Source organism: Nilaparvata lugens, chromosome 9 (assembly GCF_014356525.2).
Source record: "Nilaparvata lugens isolate BPH chromosome 9, ASM1435652v1, whole genome shotgun sequence".
Taxonomy (NCBI): domain Eukaryota; kingdom Metazoa; phylum Arthropoda; class Insecta; order Hemiptera; family Delphacidae; genus Nilaparvata; species Nilaparvata lugens.
This window is the reverse complement of record NC_052512.1, coordinates 43,982,858-44,000,800: the sequence shown is the minus strand read 5'-3', so window position 1 is coordinate 44,000,800 and position 17,943 is coordinate 43,982,858. Positions and strand designations below refer to the sequence as shown.

The window sequence follows — 17,943 nt, the reverse complement described above, 5'->3', positions numbered from 1 at the left end:
AAGGCTCAACTCATACTTACGCGACTCAGGTGGAGAAGAGACTGGACTCTAGTGGAGAGCATGTGTTTTCAAATGGTGACACTCAGACCAGTCGATTCTAGTCTCTGCGACGTCACCATTTGGAAACACATGCTCTCCACTAGAGTCCAGTCTCTTCTCCACCTGAGTCGCCTAAGTGTCAGTTGAGCCTATAGGAAAATTCCATATAGAAAATATAATTGGATCTAAGAGGTGACAGATATTATGCTGGGAAAAAATATAAAAGATTATTCTCCATATAGAAGAAGAATTTAAATTTGAAGAAGAATAATCTTTACTTTCACTTACATGTTATTAGGTGGATGTATCAGGGTTTGGTGACCTTCTCCTCCTCCTTCACCTCCTCCTCCTCCTCCTCCTCCTCCTCCTCCTCTCCTCCTCCTCCTCCTCCTCTTCCTCCTCTGTGACCTCTGAATTTCTGCTGGTGATTTTCAAATCGGTGGTTTTCATCTGTGGAGTCTGTAGTCACTGTTGACTCTATTCCTCCTCCTCCTCCTCCTCCTCTCCTCCTCCTCCTCCTCCACCACCTCCTCCTCTCCTCCTCCTCCTCTCCTCCTCCTCCTCCTACTCCTCCTACTCCAAGGATGAAATTGATGACGTTGATGATACACTCCGCTCTAAGCCGGAGTCATCCCCCATTTGTTGGGTCCAAGGTGAAACTTCCCTGTACAAAATTAGAGATTAATAAAATTATTGATCTATGATAAAGGAAAGAACTGGCTTATACACGTAGTGGATAGGAAATTCACGAATGACGCATCATCACGTCTCAACTACTCAACTCATTAACTTGAAATTTTGCATATAGATTCTTAATTTACCGAGGATGATCATAGACCTGTTTTCAGTTCATCTTCAAGACTTCAGTACGTCAAGTTTTCAGTGTCTTAATTTAATCTATTTGTGCTTCAAATAGACCTTTGAAGAGTAAGGGTTACCCGCTAGTCTGTGAATAAATGAATGAGCTGATAGCCTAAGTCAGGGCTCTCCAACCTACGGCCAGCGGGCCACATCCGGCCCGCGGATAGATTTTGTCCGGCCCGCCGAGAGTTATTGCTACAGATTTTTTAAAATATATATTTATACACATTTTTGAAAACAGCTGTGAGTTCAGTACTCTTCACTTACCAGCCATTCCATTTCTTAATAAGTGTAAAATTAGCTGTAAACAAGCAGCGATCAACCATTGCGAGATATTAGCAAATGGTCTGCACGGACTGTACATGTCTCTCCCAGAAAAAGACTCCAAAAACATTAAAAAAAAACATGCTCAAGCTATGTTTTCTTTTTCTGGATCTACCTACAAGTGTGAGCAGACATTTTCAAAAATGAAGTTTGTTGAATCCAAATACATATCTTCCTTGTCAGATGAACATTTGAAAACAATTTTAATGATCGGAACCACACAGTTTGATCCTAAATGGGCGGACATTTCAAGTGGAAAAGAAATGCGATCTTCTCACTAAAAAAAAAGCAACTTATTCTCTTTTAGTTTGGTAACTTTCTGTGAGCTCGTGTATTGTCAAGTTGTCTTATTACTATAAAAAAGTTATTAGCATTTTGTTTAACTTGCTAAATTCATGCATTGTCAAGTTTTCTTATGACCTTTTTACACCCAATAAATTGGACTTTGTATTAAAATGAAATGAATTGGTTTGTTTTTTCCTTTGTTTTAATTAAACCTACTTAAAACTCCTCATATTATTTTAATGGAAATATAATAGTTTTACACCCCCCAAATCCGCCGTCGTGTGTGTCCCCACTAGTCGAATTCCACGTACATCCTTGTTGTTGGCCCTCTAAGCTTCCCAAGAATTAACAATGTGGCCCTTGGATAAAAAAAGGTTGGAGACCCCTGGCCTAAGCAAATGAATCAAATCATCAATATAGTAATGTATGAATGAATCAGTAGATTATGAAGTAAATAAATCAGTGGTATATATATATATATATAAAAGCGAAATGGCACTCACTCACTGACTCACTCACTCACTCACTCACTCACTCGCATAACTAAAAATCTACCGGACCAAAAACGTTCAAATTTGGTAGGTATGTTCAGTTGGCCCTTTAGAGGCGCACTAAGAAATCTTTTGGCAATATTTTAACTCTAAGGGTTGAAAGTTCGTCTTTTAGCATGTATATTCTTCTTCTCCCAATCTCTTAATTATAATTGAAATTTCCATATCATATGTTACTATAGAACTATAATCTAGATAGAGTACCTCTTCGAAACAGTTGTTAACTGGCAACTAAATTAATAATTTTGTCAGGTTGGCATTAAGTTGAGTTGACTTTGTTAGGTTGGCACCAAGTTGAAGATCTAAATGCATTTATCGCGAAAAAATTGATTGGGCAGTGCTACTTCAATCCTGGGAATATTATATCACTAGCAGTCAGGCTCGCTTCGCTCGCCATATCCGTTTAGCCAGACGTTTAGTCTGGATCCCCGACTGGATCGTCCTAACATATGATAAAAATGCTCAAATCGCCTGCTGATCTCATTCTTGGACGATCCAGTCAGGGGTCCAGGGGGCGGAGCCCCCTGGCTAGACGGATATGGCGACCGAAGCGAGCCTGACGGCTAGTAATTGAATAGAAACTGCAAGTAAAATCTTCCCTTGATGAATAAAAAATACAGCCTTGAATGTGAAGACTATACACTAGGGAAATTGGTTCAGGGAATCAAGTTCGTGTAGGATTTGGCCACACACTGTAGTGGGGAGAGCGAACAACCCCTCGTCACTTCAGTGTCTTTCGGGGTCTAGAGATGACTGTTTCAAAGTTTGCAGCTGCTGTGGGGGGAATATATATAAATCTATATAATAAGAGAGAGTAGGGTTGTGTTTGTTCGTGTGTTCGTTTGTTCGCATCAAAACATGTCAATTTGTGGATTACATACCGGAAAACGGGAATGATTTAGATCTCCAAATTTTGAACATAGATTCTAAAACTATATCAATCTCGTGCACCTGGAAGCCCAAATTTCAATCTTCCTTCTAGATTTTTCAGAATTAATGTTCAAACTTCATTAATAGTACATACGATTTCATAAAAAAATCACCAAATCATATGGTCGGAATTAAAAAAATTTAGTATATTAAAGAACTGGATTATACACGTATACAGGTGTAAAGTAGTATAGGGAAATTATGTTTGACGCATCATCACGTCTGAACTACTGGACTGATTAACTTGAAATTTTGCATATAGATTCTTGCTTAACCGAGGATGGTTTCAAACCTACCGTATTTTAAATTCTTCAATATTTGATTTCATAAAGTCTTCAGTTCGTCAGGTTTTCAATTATTTGTCATGCTTTCAGTTGTTGTAAGGAAGCAGCAGAACATTTCTCTTTAAAGGGAAATTAGAAGATAGGTATGATTGGGGGAATCCTTTTCGAATGATAAAAACAGGTTTTCCGTCGCACCCAAATTTTTTCCACCATTTTGAATACAACTTCTTTTTTTAATTGAAAGGTGTTCATAAATGATACATGATTCCGATACAGGATTTCCAGAGAAAAGGTATGGTGAAAACCGCACATCGATATCTCAAACCTTTCAAAATTTATTCTCATTCATTTCCTCTATTATAGTATAGAAGATGATAGATAAATGGATGATATATCCATCTATCTATCATCTTCTATATACTATAATAGAGGAAAGAACTGGCTTGAAGATGTACACACACGTGTAGAGGATAGGGAAATTATGTTTGGCGCATCATCACGTCTGAACTACTGGACTGATTTACTTGAAATGCTGCTTATAAATTCATAGGCCTATTTTCAATTCTTCTGGATTTCATTACGTCAAGTTTTAAAATAAACCCTTGCGAAGCACGGGTTACCTGCTAGTAATATATAGATAGAATATATTGCCCAGGCGGACGAACTGAACAAAGTTTTCAATCTAGATTGAAGACCAAGTTTGTCACGAATGTGGTTCGTGGTTCGCCAATGTTCCACATACACTGGGATAATTGGTTCCCAAGAATCAAGTTCGCCGATCCAAGCTCCCTAGTGTATGGGGCCCTCTACAAAGGATTACTTACTTATTTATTTATTCAACAGAGACAAAAAACATATAATCATTGAATGATTGGAAATGAAGAAACAGGATTTAAGTCAATTATATAAACAGAGAATATGGAATGTACTCTCAATATATATTCAACTAGCCGTCAGGCTCGCTTCGCTCGCCATATCCGTCTAGCCAGGGGGCTCCGCCCCCTGGACCCCCGACTGGATCGTCCAAGAATGAGATCAGCAGGCTTCGCTTCGCTTCACTGTAGATGGAAATTTAATGAGCGCTACTATTCAAAAATTATTTATCAGCCTGGAGAATAATATACAAATAATTTTTGAATAGTAGCGTTGTATATTATTATATTATATAGTTGTATATTATTCCCAAGCTGACAAATAATTTTTGAATAGTAGCGCTCATCGAATTTCCATCTAGCTGTTTACCCTGTTGTCAATATTTTCAGTAGCAGAACACTTCGGGGTGATTTACAGCATTTAATTTGGATTCTCGTTCAATAATTATTAGTTCATTAGCATTTCAAACAAAGAGAACATAGAGAACAAAGCCCTTCGAGTTGGTGTAGTGCTAGTGAAGTGAAAAAAGTATAAATCAAATAACTGTGTAGCAAAATAATCTAAAGTAGAGAAATAATTATAGATTAGAACTGTAGGCTTCACTGGAAGACTTAAGCAATAAAAATTAATATGTTAGGATAAGAAATGAGAGTACAAAATTAATGGTTAGTCCTAGTGACTAGTTTTAATATAAATAACAAAAAAATTAGCATTTGAATAATTGCAATATCTCAGTAATTTCCATCAGTTAATTTGAAGACCATTATTCCCATGTACCATGTATAGCCTATACTACATTAGTCAATAATAATTCCATATATAGTATCATGCCAATGTTCCATTATACCCTATCATGAGGTTCCATACCTTCTTCTTCCATTATGTAGAGACTGATATCTCAGATTGTAATCTGATTGATTATTCGCTTGATGATTCAATTGATAGTTTGCTCCTTGAAAATTGTCGATCAGCATTTTTTGGATTCTGATACTGATCGTTTTTCTGATTGCTTTCAAGCTTCTGATGTTGGTAGTTCTTCTGATTGTTTGCAGGGCTCTGATTGTGGTAGCTCTTCTGATTGTTTGCAGGATTCTGATTTTGGAAATTCTTCTGATTGTTTTTGGGAGGACTTTTTGTCTGAAGTTGGAAGCTATTCTGATTGCTCCCAGGACTTTGTGTCTGATGCTGATAGCTCTTCTGATTGTTACCTCCAGGGTTCTGTTGTGTTGATAGTTCTTCTGATTGTTTCCAGGACTCTGTGTCTGATGCTGAAAACCCTTCTGATTGTTGTTCTGATGTTGATAACCCTTCTGATAGTTATTCCCAGGATTGTTCTGATGCTGATAACCCTTCTGATTGTTATTTCCAGAGCTCTGATTTTGTTGATAGCCCTTCTGATTGTTTCTGCCAAGGTTCTGATGTTGGAAATTCCGCTGATTGTTCTGATGTTGTTGATAATGCTTCTGATTGCTGTCGGAGCTCTGTCTGTTTTGGTTGGATGGTCTCCATCTGGTGTACTGCATGTCTAGGCCAATGAGATGCAAGAGATCACAGCCGGAACTGCCGGAACTAGTTGTCATTTTCTCGACAAGAAAAGTGGGAATTCTTGAAAAGTTCAAAAACTGAGGGTTAGGCTCAACTCACACTTAGGCGACTCAGGTGGAGAAGAGACTGGACTCTAGTGGAGAGCATGTGTTTCCAAATGGTGACACTCAGACCAGTCGATTCTAGTCTCCGCGACGTCACCATTTGAAAACACATGCTCTCCACTAGAGTCGAGTCTCTTCTTGACCTGAGCCGCGTAAGTGTGAGTTGAGACTTACAAGTTGAAAGTTCAAAACAAGTTTATTCGATTTCTGATACAAAGTTTATGTAAGATTTCATCCCAATCAGATATAGTGAGGTCAACTTTACAATGGCAGTGTAGAAAGTGTAATATTACATTTTTCTTCTCACATTGGAATCGAATCTTCAATTCGAGATCTATGGAACTTTATAGTAAATGTCAGAGTTATCAATAGACGGACAAATTTTTTGACGGAGAATTTATTATCGTAAATGTTTGTTGCATTGTTCCATGGTGTCACCGAGGCAGGGTTAACAAATTACTAAATAAATCGTTTATTTAAATAGAATATATGTATAAAAATTTAAAATAACATTTTCAAAATAAAGTTTTATTGAGAACAGATGTAGAATGTGAATTCTAAACTTGTAAATTATAATTTTGTGTTGACGTGTCTGTAAAAATCGATACTGAACGAGGCGTTGGCTTTCGTGACTTGCAACTTGTGGTCTTTTTTTTCCTGTTCGACCTTCTTCTGAAAAATGGCTGGCTACAAGTATTGTCGTGGAGTTTTGCTCTAAATCATTTTCGTTTATTAATGTTTTAAATTGAGTTTTATATAAATTTTTGTGCATAATTAGCTATTAGTGTAGTAAAGCCAATAGCCACTGTGTTTCAACTGTAAACTAGATAAGTATTTTAGTTCGTAATAACTCTGAAATAATTAGGCTTAATATATATTCTCCTTCTGTATTTTGTGTAAATTCATCTGAAGATTATAAGTTAATTTGCTCTGAAAACTGGATTTCTCATTCATAGGCAATAGATCCATTCACAGTTTATCAAGAATCTATTTTATTGGAGCCGACAACTATTCTTAGGTTGATAGGTGTTAAATGCTATTCCAACCGTTTAAGGAAAAAATTGGTAGCACGGCAAATGGTACGCCCTGGTGTGGGACTCAAACTACAAAATATATCCCTGGTTATAAAGAAATTATTAGTGGATAGATATCTTGATAGGTTATGAATGGTTTGTTGCTGAGTGGGAAGTCGGTTCAAGAGAGATCAAGTTTTAATGAATCAGTGCATATTACAAAATGGCAAACATTAGAAATGATCTGAATCTTATAGCATTCTTAACACAAAAGTTTGATGAACAAAATGCTAGGTTTGATGAGCAAAATGCTAATTTTGATGCTAGGTTTGATGAGATGAAGCAAGAATTTGCTAACATTAGACTAGAGCAGGTTAGTATAAACCTTCTATTGAAAGATGCACATGAAACATTGAAAGATAGTCATGAAAATGAAAACAAATTGAAGCAGGATGATAGTAGTGTTAAGTTACAAGATCAACTCATTCAAGTTTCTGACAATGTAGGCCTAGTTACTGTTGTTGAAAAAGTCAACCATAGTGAGACAGTAGAATTGAGTAAAGAAGTAAGTAGGGAGTTGTCTTCACTGAAAGTCAACTATCATGAAAGTAATATTGCTACATTGAAGGTTAGGAAAACTATGAACACCACACACACACACCACACACACACCACACACACACACACCACACACACACACACCACACACACACACACACCACACACCACACACACACCACACCACACACACACACACACCACACACACACACACCACACACACACACACACACACCACACACACACACCACACACACACACACACACCACACACCACACACACACACCACACACACACACCACACACCACACACACACACACACACACACACACACACACACACACCACACACACACCACACACACACACACACACACAGACCAATACCCAAAAACCACTTTTTTGGACTCAGGGGACCTCGAAACGTATAGAAATTTAGAAATTTAGAAATATTACCTATGGTAATAGGGCAAGGAAAGTAAAAAAGGATATTTTGAGATATAAAAAATTATAATTGATACCTAGTAAATATTTTAAATGATTTTAAAACTCTACTGCAGTTTAGTTCTGTTTCATTCACAATATTAATCTTCCCACGCCTGTGTTAAAAACAACTAAGAAGGTTTCCAGTACATTCGTGAATTATTGTTATGTTACTGTAGTTGATTTCCTTATACCATGTGAAGAAACTCGAAGACCTTCATCTATATAAAAGCGAAATGGCACTCACTCACTGACTGAATCACTCACTCACTCACTCGCAGATCTAAAAATCTACCGGACCAAAAACATTCAAATTTGGTAGGTATGTTCAGTTGGCCCTTTAGAGGCGCACTATAAGAACGGATTTGGAAAAATTTCCAAATATACTAGAGATGGGAAGTTCGGATCACTTTACTGATTCGGGTCAGTCGTTCACGTTCACTGCCGCGACCCGTTCAATTGAACGGTTAATTTTCTATAGCTTTCCTATAAACAAGCAAAAAAAAGTCCACCACAGTTGATGTGTAAAGACAGTAAAAACAGGGGTTTATCCCAGTTGATGAACGGGTTTTTTGAATAAATGTGATCCGGATCACTCGTTCACCTTAATGACCCGCTTAATTCGAACGGGTCATGACCGAACGACACATCTCTAAAATATACGCCCAAAATCTGCGTTTTTCCAGTGTTTTCTCAGCTTTATCGAGAACAAATGAACAGAAAATGTTTAAATTCAGTACAGAAGCTCAGCTAGGGTGTAGCCTAATAATGCTGTGTTAGAAGAAATTTGCAATAACGACAAAGATACGCCCAAAATTAGCGTTTTTCCAGCTTTTTTCTTTTTTTTTTGCTTCTTCTCAGATTTATCGAGAACAAATGAACAGAAATTGTTCAAATTCAGTAATCCACACGGAAGACTTGTGCTACTGCAAATATTGACAACAGAGTAAACAGCTATAGTAAGGTCCACGTTATAATGCCAGTGGAGAAAGATAGGAGAACAACGTTGCCGATCCTCTGTCTTGTCAACGCCTTCTATAGACAGTAGGTGATACAGATTTATTGATGTAATATTAACTGTTCATTCTCGTTTAAAATAATCATTTATATTTTATTAAACAAGAAACTATATTTTAATCATTTCATAATGAATTTTCAAAATTAATATGAAATATTTTCTTGATCAATTATTAATTCGACATTGTTAAAAGACGATCTGGGAACATAGCAAAGCAAAAAAGAGATAGTGCTATCTGTTTTGTTGAATGATAGACAAGGATAGCAATACCATTGCTAATCAAACACTGCCATTATAACGTGGACATCACTGTAGATGGAAATTTAATGAGCGCTACTATTCAAAAATTATTTGTCAGCCTGGGAGAATAATATACAAATAATTTTTGAATAGTAGCGTTGTATATTATTATATTATATTAGTTGTATATTATTCTCCCAGGCTGACAAATAATTTTTGAATAGTAGCGCTCATCGAATTTCCATCTAGCTGTTTACCCTGTTGTCAATATTTGCAGTAGCAGAAGACTTCGGGGTGATTTACAGCATTTAATTTGGATTCTCGTTTAATAATTATTAGTTCACTAGCCGTCAGGCTCGCTTCGCTCGCCATATCCGTCTAGCCAGGGGGCTCCACCCCCTGGACCCCCGACTGGATCGTTCAAAAATGAGATTAGCAGGCTCGCTTCGCTCGCCTGCATTTTTATCATGTTAGGACAATCCAGTCAGGGGTTCAGACTAAACGTCTGGCTAAACGGATATGGCGAGCGAAGCGAGCCTGACGGCTAGTAATATAATATTCCCAGGATTGAAGTAGCAGTGCCCAATCAATTTTTCCGCGATAAATGCATTTAAATCTTCAACTTGGTCCCATCCTAACAAAGTCAACTCAACTTAATGCCAACCTGACAAAATTATTAATTTAGTTGCCAGTTAACAACTGTTTCGAAGAGGTACTCTATCTAGATTATAGTTCTATAGTAACATATGATATGGAAATTTCAATTATAATTAAGAGATTGGGAGAAGAAGAATATACATGTTAAAAGGTGAACTTTAAACCCTTAAAAACAACCCTTAGAGTTAAAATATTGCCAAAAGATTTCTTAGTGCGCCTCTAAAGGGCCAACTGAACATACCTACCAAATTTGAACGTTTTTGGTCCGGTAGATTTTTAGTTATGCGAGTGAGTGAGTGAGTGAGTCAGTCAGTCAGTCAGTGAGTGAGTGCCATTTCGCTTTTATATATATAGATTAGCATTTCAAACAAAGAGAACATAGAGGATAGAGAACAAAGCCCTTCGAGTTGGTGTAGTGCTAGTAAAGTGAAAAAAGTATAAATCAAATAAATGTGTAGCAAAAGAATCTAAAGTAGAGAAATAATTATAGATTAGAACTGTAGGCTTCACTGGAAGACTTAAGCAATAAAAATTAATATGTTAGGTTAAGAAATGAGAGTACAAAATTAATGGTTAGTCCTAGTGACTAGTTTTAATATAAATAACAAAAAAATTAGCATTTGAATAATTGCAATATCTCAGTACCTAATCTCCATCTGGTTATTTGAAGACCATTATTCCCATGTACCATGTATAGCCTATACTACATTAGTCAATAATAATTATTCCATATATAGTATCATCCCAATGTTCCATTATACCCTATCATGAGGTTCCATACCTTCTTCTTCCATTATGTAGAGACTGATATCTCAGATAGTAATCTGGTTGATTATTCGCTTGATGATTCAATTGATAGTTTGCTCCTTGAAATTGTCGATCAGCATTTTTTGGATTCTGATACTGATCGTTTTTCTGATTGCTTTCAAGCTTCTGATGTTGGTAGTGCTTCTGATTGTTTGCAGGGCTCTGATTGTGGTAGCTCTTCTGATTGTTTGCAGGATTCTGATTTTGGTAGTTCTTCTGATTGTTTGCAGGAATCTGATTTTGGAAATTCTTCTGATTGTTTTTGGGAGGACTTTTTGTCTGGTGTTGGAAGCTATTCTGATTGCTCCCAGGACTTTGTGTCTGATGCTGATAGCTCTTCTGATTGTTACCTCCAGGGTTCTGATGTTGATAGTTCTTCTGATTGTTTCCAGGACTCTGTGTCTGATGCTGAAAACCCTTCTGATTGTTGTTCTGATGTTGATAACCCTTATGATAGTTATTCCCAGGATTGTTCTGATGCTGATAACCCTTCTGATTGTTATTCCCAGAGCTCTGATTTTGTTGATAGCCCTTCTGATTGTTTCCGCCAAGGTTCTGATGTTGGAAATTCCGCTGATTGTTCTGATGTTGTTGATAATGCTTCTGATTGGTGTCGGAGCTCTGTCTGTTTTGGTTGGAAGGTCTCCATCTGGCGTACTGCATGTCTAGGCCAATGAGATGCAAGAGATCACAGCCGGAACTGCCGGAACTAGTTGTCATTTTCTCGACAAGAAAAGCGGGAATTCTTGAAAAGTTCAAAAACTGAGGGTTAGGCTCAACTCACACTTAGGCGACTCAGGTGGAGAAGAGACTGGACTCTAGTGGAGAGCATGTGTTTCCAAATGGTGACACTCAGACCAGTCGATTCTAGTCTCCGCGACGTCACCATTTGAAAACACATGCTCTCCACTAGAGTCCAGTCTCTTCTCGACCTGAGCCGCGTAAGTGTGAGTTGAGACCTAGAAGTTGAAAGTTCAAAACAAGTTTATTAGATTTCTGATACAAAGTTTATGTAAGATAGAATCCCAATCAGATATAGTGAGGTCAACTTTATAATGGCAGTGGAGAAAGATAGGAGAACAACGTTGCCGATCCTCTGTCTTGTCAATGCCTTCTATAGACAGTAGGTGATACAGATTTATTGATGTAATATTAACTGTTCATTCTCGTTTAAAATAATCATTTATATTTTATTAAACAAGAAACTATATTTTTCAATCATTTCATAATGAATTTTCAAAATTAATATGAAATATTTTCTTGATCAATTATTAATTCGACATTGTTAAAAGACGATCTGGGAACATAGCAAAGCAAAAAAGAGATAGTGCTATCTGTTTTGTTGAATGATAGACAAGGATAGCAATACTATTGCCAATCAAACACTGCCATTTAACGTGGACCTCACTATAGTTTTTCTATTGTAAATTATCTCAGTTCTTAATACGCCCAATATCAGCATAAAACTATAAAACTGAATTCAATCTATTTGTGCCTTCAACAGTCCCTTGCGATGTACGGGTAGCAGTTGCTTGTTATTGATATCATATATTATAGCATACCTGGCAATAACTGTAGGTTACCGGTATTAGAAAATATTATTTCCTACAGTTACGTTGAAACGTGGCCATTGCTGCACTGATTACAGAACGCAAAGAATCACTTTTCCGCTCTAGTGCGGGAAAAATTTTTCTGCACTCCAGATTTGCAACATGGCAACGCAAAATACTTAGTAGGTTATATGGAGCAACAGTGCAGCAAAATCAAAATGAAGTTGGTAACAGTGACTGCTGTGGCTGCTATAGTGAGCAGAGGTGCAACCAAGCACAACACGCTAATTATTATTCATTATATATTATAACCAAGGACAACGAGGACTTTAGGATTTAGGATTAAGGTTTTTATCAATAATAAAATTACACAGAAAAACATTTGATGCATTTCAGGCAATTTTACCCATAATTACCCACTTTTCATATTCAATGGTAACTGTAGGAAAAACTTAATGTGAAATACGTGCGCAAAGTTCCTCTGCTTCACTGAAGAAACCATTCCGCCCTCGCCTACGGCTCGGGCATAAACGTTTCTTTCGGTGCAGCAAACTGTCACTTTGCGCACTAGTTGCACAAATAACTATTCTACATCAGTAAAAGTTTAAGGAAAGCATGATCGTGAATAAATTAAATACAACACATGAAAAATAATTGAAAAAATTAATAATAGCGTATTATAGTAATAATGTGGAACTCCAGTTGAACTCATCTCTCCATTGGTCTTTTTTGGTTGGACTCAAACTTTTTTGGAGCTAGCCAAAAATTTCAATAATCTCATAATGAATTTCCAGAGTCAAGATAAAATATTTTGTTTATTAGTAATTATCAATTCTACATTGTTAAAAGACGATCTGGCAACAGAGCAAAGCGAGAGATAGCACTATCAGCTTTGTTGAATGATAGACAAGGATAGCAATACCATTGCTAATCAAACACTGCCAGTATAACGTGGACCTCACTAAATAGTCATGTCTAGAATGAAACATAACAATAAGGGAACTCAACTTTATAATGATGATTCTTTAAGATAGTTCTTAAAATTTTAAGCAGGTAGCCCCAACAAAATAATATAAATATTTATAGTTTCTTAATCCATTCCAAACTACCGTGTAGTAGGCTGTGCAAAGGCTAAAAATAAACTTTTTTACTGGTGATATTTTTCAAAGTTTTCCGATATATATTTATATTATTGTTTTGTAATGTTTTGTGTATTATTTATTATTGTAAATTGTAAAGTGTGTCAATAAATGAATGAATGAATGAATGAATGTATATCATCAAGCTATCAAAATGAAATAGTTTTCTCAGGTAAACATTTTTTTTCCAGTCATTACCTTTTGAGATATCAGCGCCCAAGGTTTAAATGTTTGGGACAGAACATTTCAACTTCGTTTAGAGATAAATCCATGAGATTTAGAGGATGAATTCTTCATGGTATTGTTGATTGAATAAAACAAAAATCTTTTGAAAATATCAATTTCCGAGAAAGTTATTCAATTACCCAAACATAACTCAACTAAAAGTTATTTTTAGTAAATTGAATAACTTTCCCAGGAATTGATATTTTCAGGAAGTCTTTGTTTTATTTAATCAGAATTGACATGAAGAATCTATCTCTATATCTCATGGATTTATCTCTTACCGAATTTGAAATGTTCTGTCCCAAAAATTTAAACTTCAGGCGCTCATATCTCGAAAAGAAATGATTGGAAAAAAATGTTTTCCTGAGAAAACTTTTACATTTTTATAGCTTGATGATATACGAATCAAAAAAACTTTAGAAAATATCACCAGTAGAAAGTTTATTTTTAGCCTTTGCACAGCCTTAAGCTTCTACCAGTCATTGCTGTATAATTTGTAATTATTTTATTGATGAATGTAATAGAATAAATATATAAATTGAGATGTGGGCAACAATAAGATGTATTTTTTCTGATAGGTAATTGTACCAGAGACTGGGGAGCATATATACTTGTAAAGGCGAGCGAAGTTCATTTGGAAAGATGTCTAGATGATTTGAAAGAAAGGTATTTATCTAATTTTTATTACATTTATTCCATCAATTTATTCATAATATTTAAATTTTTTTCTCAATTGTTTTGCTATAATTAATTTCATAAATTAATGCACTCATTTATTTCTGATGTTTTTAAAAATAAAAAAATATTATAACAGTCTCCATGTTACTGATTTAAACAACATATTGAAATACAGTGTAAATAAAATACAGTTCTATCAAGTTCCTATTATAATAATAGATACTTTATTAATAGATAGGTACTGCATGTCGTTGTTTCAAACATCAAAGTAATATCTATTAAATATCTATTTAATCTAGATAAAATACCAGTGAGTTCCTATTCCAGTAAATCATAATAAATAGTGGATAAAAATATCTTTATTATAACGGTAATGAAAAATATTTGAAGAACATAGTTCAATAAAATAACCTTTCAACTCACCGTTTGATAATGGTCATTATTTTTTATATATTTTATTCTTTGATATAATTCTTAAATTTTAAATCAGCCCCATCAAAATACGTCAATCGAATAAACATAATGGTTTCTAGATTCACTCCGATCTGCCATATGTATTGAGGGTACATTTTTTATTATTTAAACTGAAATTTTTAAGTGGTCTCATAAGCGAGTTATGGATTGTTGGAGTGCTAACTCCGTTTTCTTTCCAAAAAACGGTTTAGACTATATTATTAGAACTTCTCTTAAAAATTCAAAAAATGTATCTTTCCAAACTAAAACATTAATTATTACCCATATCGTACATAAATAGAAGAGTAACATTTTTTGTAAATTCTATAACTTGTTTGTTCAGGCATTAATCGCGGAAAACGCATATTAGAACAAAACCAATGTTATATCATAGAGAAACAATAGCGTAAGTAGATATCCCATGGTATAGGGCGTTTATGTCGCAACTTTTACTGTTATCTCAAGCCGATAGTCCACGTAGTTCTTTCCCATGAAGCTGTGTGACACTGGTAGTCTCTCATATTGTGCCGTTCATACACTCTCACCCCAATAAAACAGTACAAATCGACAATAATCGACAGTAATCGGCTTGAGATAACAGTAAAACTTGCGACATAAACTCATTAGACCATGGGATATCTACTTACGCTATTGTTTCTCTATGGTTATACTAAATGTATTAAAAAAAAACTCCAATGGAAAATTCGAAACCGTTCATGATCTGGAAAGAAAACGGAGTTAGCACTTCAACAACCCATAACTCGCTTATTAGACCACTTAAAAATTTCAGTTGCTACTTTTTCTCACTCTTATCTTAATAATTATATTGAAAAAGATTATCCAATTTGAATAAAAATAAACAGCCTTAATAGTGCTGAACAGCCTTAAGACATAGGCCTACACTATTCTGATTTATTCGATAATAAAAAATCAAATATCATAACTGAGTCCATGCCGTGGTTGTTTTAAACATCTAAATAGTTTGTTTGACTTTCGATCTCAAAATTCTATATTTTTTTCAAAGTTTGGAATTTTCTAATTAATTGTGATTGATTCAATTCAATTTAGAAGTATTTTTTTTTAAATTAGGACTGATTTTTTTGTGTTCTGAATTTTAAATTGAGTGTGTAATTGAAGAATGTTGAGTGACACATAACCTAGCTACATTTGGACTCTTGTATAAATTAGAATTGGAACCGTTTTGGGCGTAAATTAGCCTGTGGTACTTTTCTGTAAGTTGTGTAATTCTGATTGATTAAATAAATAAATAAATAAAATAGTGTGTAAATAAGGCCTTTTTAATAATTGACCAAGAAATTGTCAAATAAAGTTTCAATTTTAAACCATTTACCACCAAATGTTCGAGGTTTGAAGCTCAGTGAATTTAAACTAAGAATTAAGATTTTTTATAAAAAATTGTTTTTATAATGTGGATAAATATTTCAATGCTAACATGAAGTCTATCTAGTATAGCCCACTGGGACACGTCAAAAAAGTAAAAGAAAAACAACTCAAATCAAATAAGTCTATCTAGAATTTTAGGTAATTGCAACTGTTGTATGATCTCTAATATAGTTTGTAAAGGTGCGTACAGACTGTCGCTCTGCTCCGCAACCGAACGTCACTCCAGCAGAGCGATTGATGATCGACCGGCGAGCAACAGTGGTTCGACCGGGGAACGCGAGAAGATCTAACATCTTCCGTAACGTTCATGATGGGTGCGTGGGCGGTGCGACTGTCGTTCGATGGTGGTACGAGGGCGGTACGAGGGCGGTACGAGGGAGGAGCGTGCTCGGTGCGGGTTGGAAGCACGAATATGTGTACGCAGCTTAATATTGACGTGGCCGATACAAATTGTAAAGTGGTCTGTGACAATAGATTGATTTGATAAATTGATAAGGAGCTATTATGTTCCTATTTAAGTAGATACTATACATTCAAAGAATCGGACTCTCAATAACTTTATTGGATAAGATAATTTTTGTAATAGTTGAACGTCATAAGCGATGTAGCCTTACTTTTGTAGGTACCTTACTATCATGTTTTGTAAAAATATGCCACTATGTAGCCTTTGTCAATCGGTTTGTTGAATTAAATGTAATTAATGTATTAAATATATTTATTTATTGTATAAAATACTATAATCATAATACAATTATGACATTGGAGGAAAAACTAGGCTAAGCCTGTACTATTTCTCTCCAAAAATTTTGATAAAATGTTAATGTTGTCCAAAAGATATAAGGTTATATAGTCACACACTGCTTCGTCACTTGATTTTCGGTCCAGAAATGATGATTTAAAATTTTGAATTTTGAAGGTTGATTTTATACTCTAAATGAATCACAATAAATTAAAAACTTTAGAAATATTGCACTTATTTAAAAAATTTGAATACAAAATCAAAAACCTACTCACTATTTTTGTTATTCACAGCTCTAAAATATATTTAGACTGATATATATATTCCACCATGATGTGAATTAATATTTTTTGTGTGGAGGATTTGTGACTAGATATAGAATAAATTATTCCATATTTCTGATAAAACTCTTGAAGAAATTTTGGAGGTATGTTGTGAAGAAAATCTGACTTTAAAAATTATAAAATTTGTTGAGAATATAATCTAAAGAACAAAAAATAAACGCTGACTTACACTCACTTACAGATATAGTGGATACAAAACTATTTTTAATAAAGTAGACTAGAAAACATAGTTTAAATAAAAATAATTTGGTTTATAACCTTTCAATTACTTACCGGTCACTTGGTACTCCTTGAATAATTTGTATTAATAAAAATTATTAGGTGGCGAAGTCATTTGGAAGGAACTTTTATTCACTTTTCTATACGATGTGTGTAGTTTTCAAACTAAAAATTACAGAAAATTTAAAACTTTTGTAGAGTTGAGTTGTGAATCATGTTAAAACTTCCTTCTAACCCTGAGAGATGGAAGGCTGAGAATAAAGCTGCATTTTTCTCCTTTCCGATTAACGCAGTCACTATCTTATCAGATAAAATGATTTGATACCTCACAGAGAATAGGCTACAGCAATCTAGAATCTTTTAAAGCGTATTTTCAACATCAAATTATTTCTCTCCTTGTTGATATTTTATACCTTGGTTTATTTACATACTGAACAAGTAGCTATAAAGCTGCGCTTAAACCAAAGCTATGTTAATATCATAATCTTTATAGATTCTATTAGATTGAACATAAATTATCATACACATGATGAACATATGTGTTTGTCAAGTTCCGTTTAATCTAATAGAATCTATAGGTAAGGATTAAAGCTGGGTTTACACCAAAGTTATTAACG

The 17,943-nt window shown here is 34.9% G+C and overlaps 1 protein-coding gene across 2 annotated transcripts; it reads right to left on the bottom strand.

Annotated features, from left to right (window-relative positions):
• Positions 1-554: 554 nt before the first annotated feature.
• LOC120353168 (GATA zinc finger domain-containing protein 14-like) lies at positions 555-17,661 on the bottom strand. Of its 2 annotated transcripts, none has more exons than XM_039435948.1 (3): positions 17,381-17,597; positions 5,015-5,752; positions 555-703 (listed from the first exon to the last, which is right to left on the bottom strand). In XM_039435948.1, exons 2-3 carry the CDS (start codon positions 5,725-5,727, stop codon positions 613-615), a joined length of 804 nt encoding a protein of 267 aa, XP_039291882.1. In that variant the 5' UTR covers positions 5,728-5,752; positions 17,381-17,597; the 3' UTR covers positions 555-612. The 2 variants fall into 2 exon arrangements, with proteins under 2 accessions (XP_039291882.1, XP_039291881.1); XM_039435947.1 differs by lacking the exon at positions 5,015-5,752 and adding an exon at positions 10,550-11,320 and having other exon boundaries at positions 582-703; positions 17,381-17,661.
• Positions 17,662-17,943: the final 282 nt, after the last annotated feature.

Excerpts from the sequence above, each read along its gene's own strand:
- LOC120353168 (XM_039435947.1), bottom strand. The coding sequence starts at position 11,295 with ATGACAACTAGTTCCGGCAGTTCCGGCTGTGATCTCTTGCATCTCATT. Across the intron at positions 704-10,549 it reads CTACATAATGGAAGAAGAAG|GGAAGTTTCACCTTGGACCC; the intron begins GTATGGAACCTC and ends AATTTTGTACAG.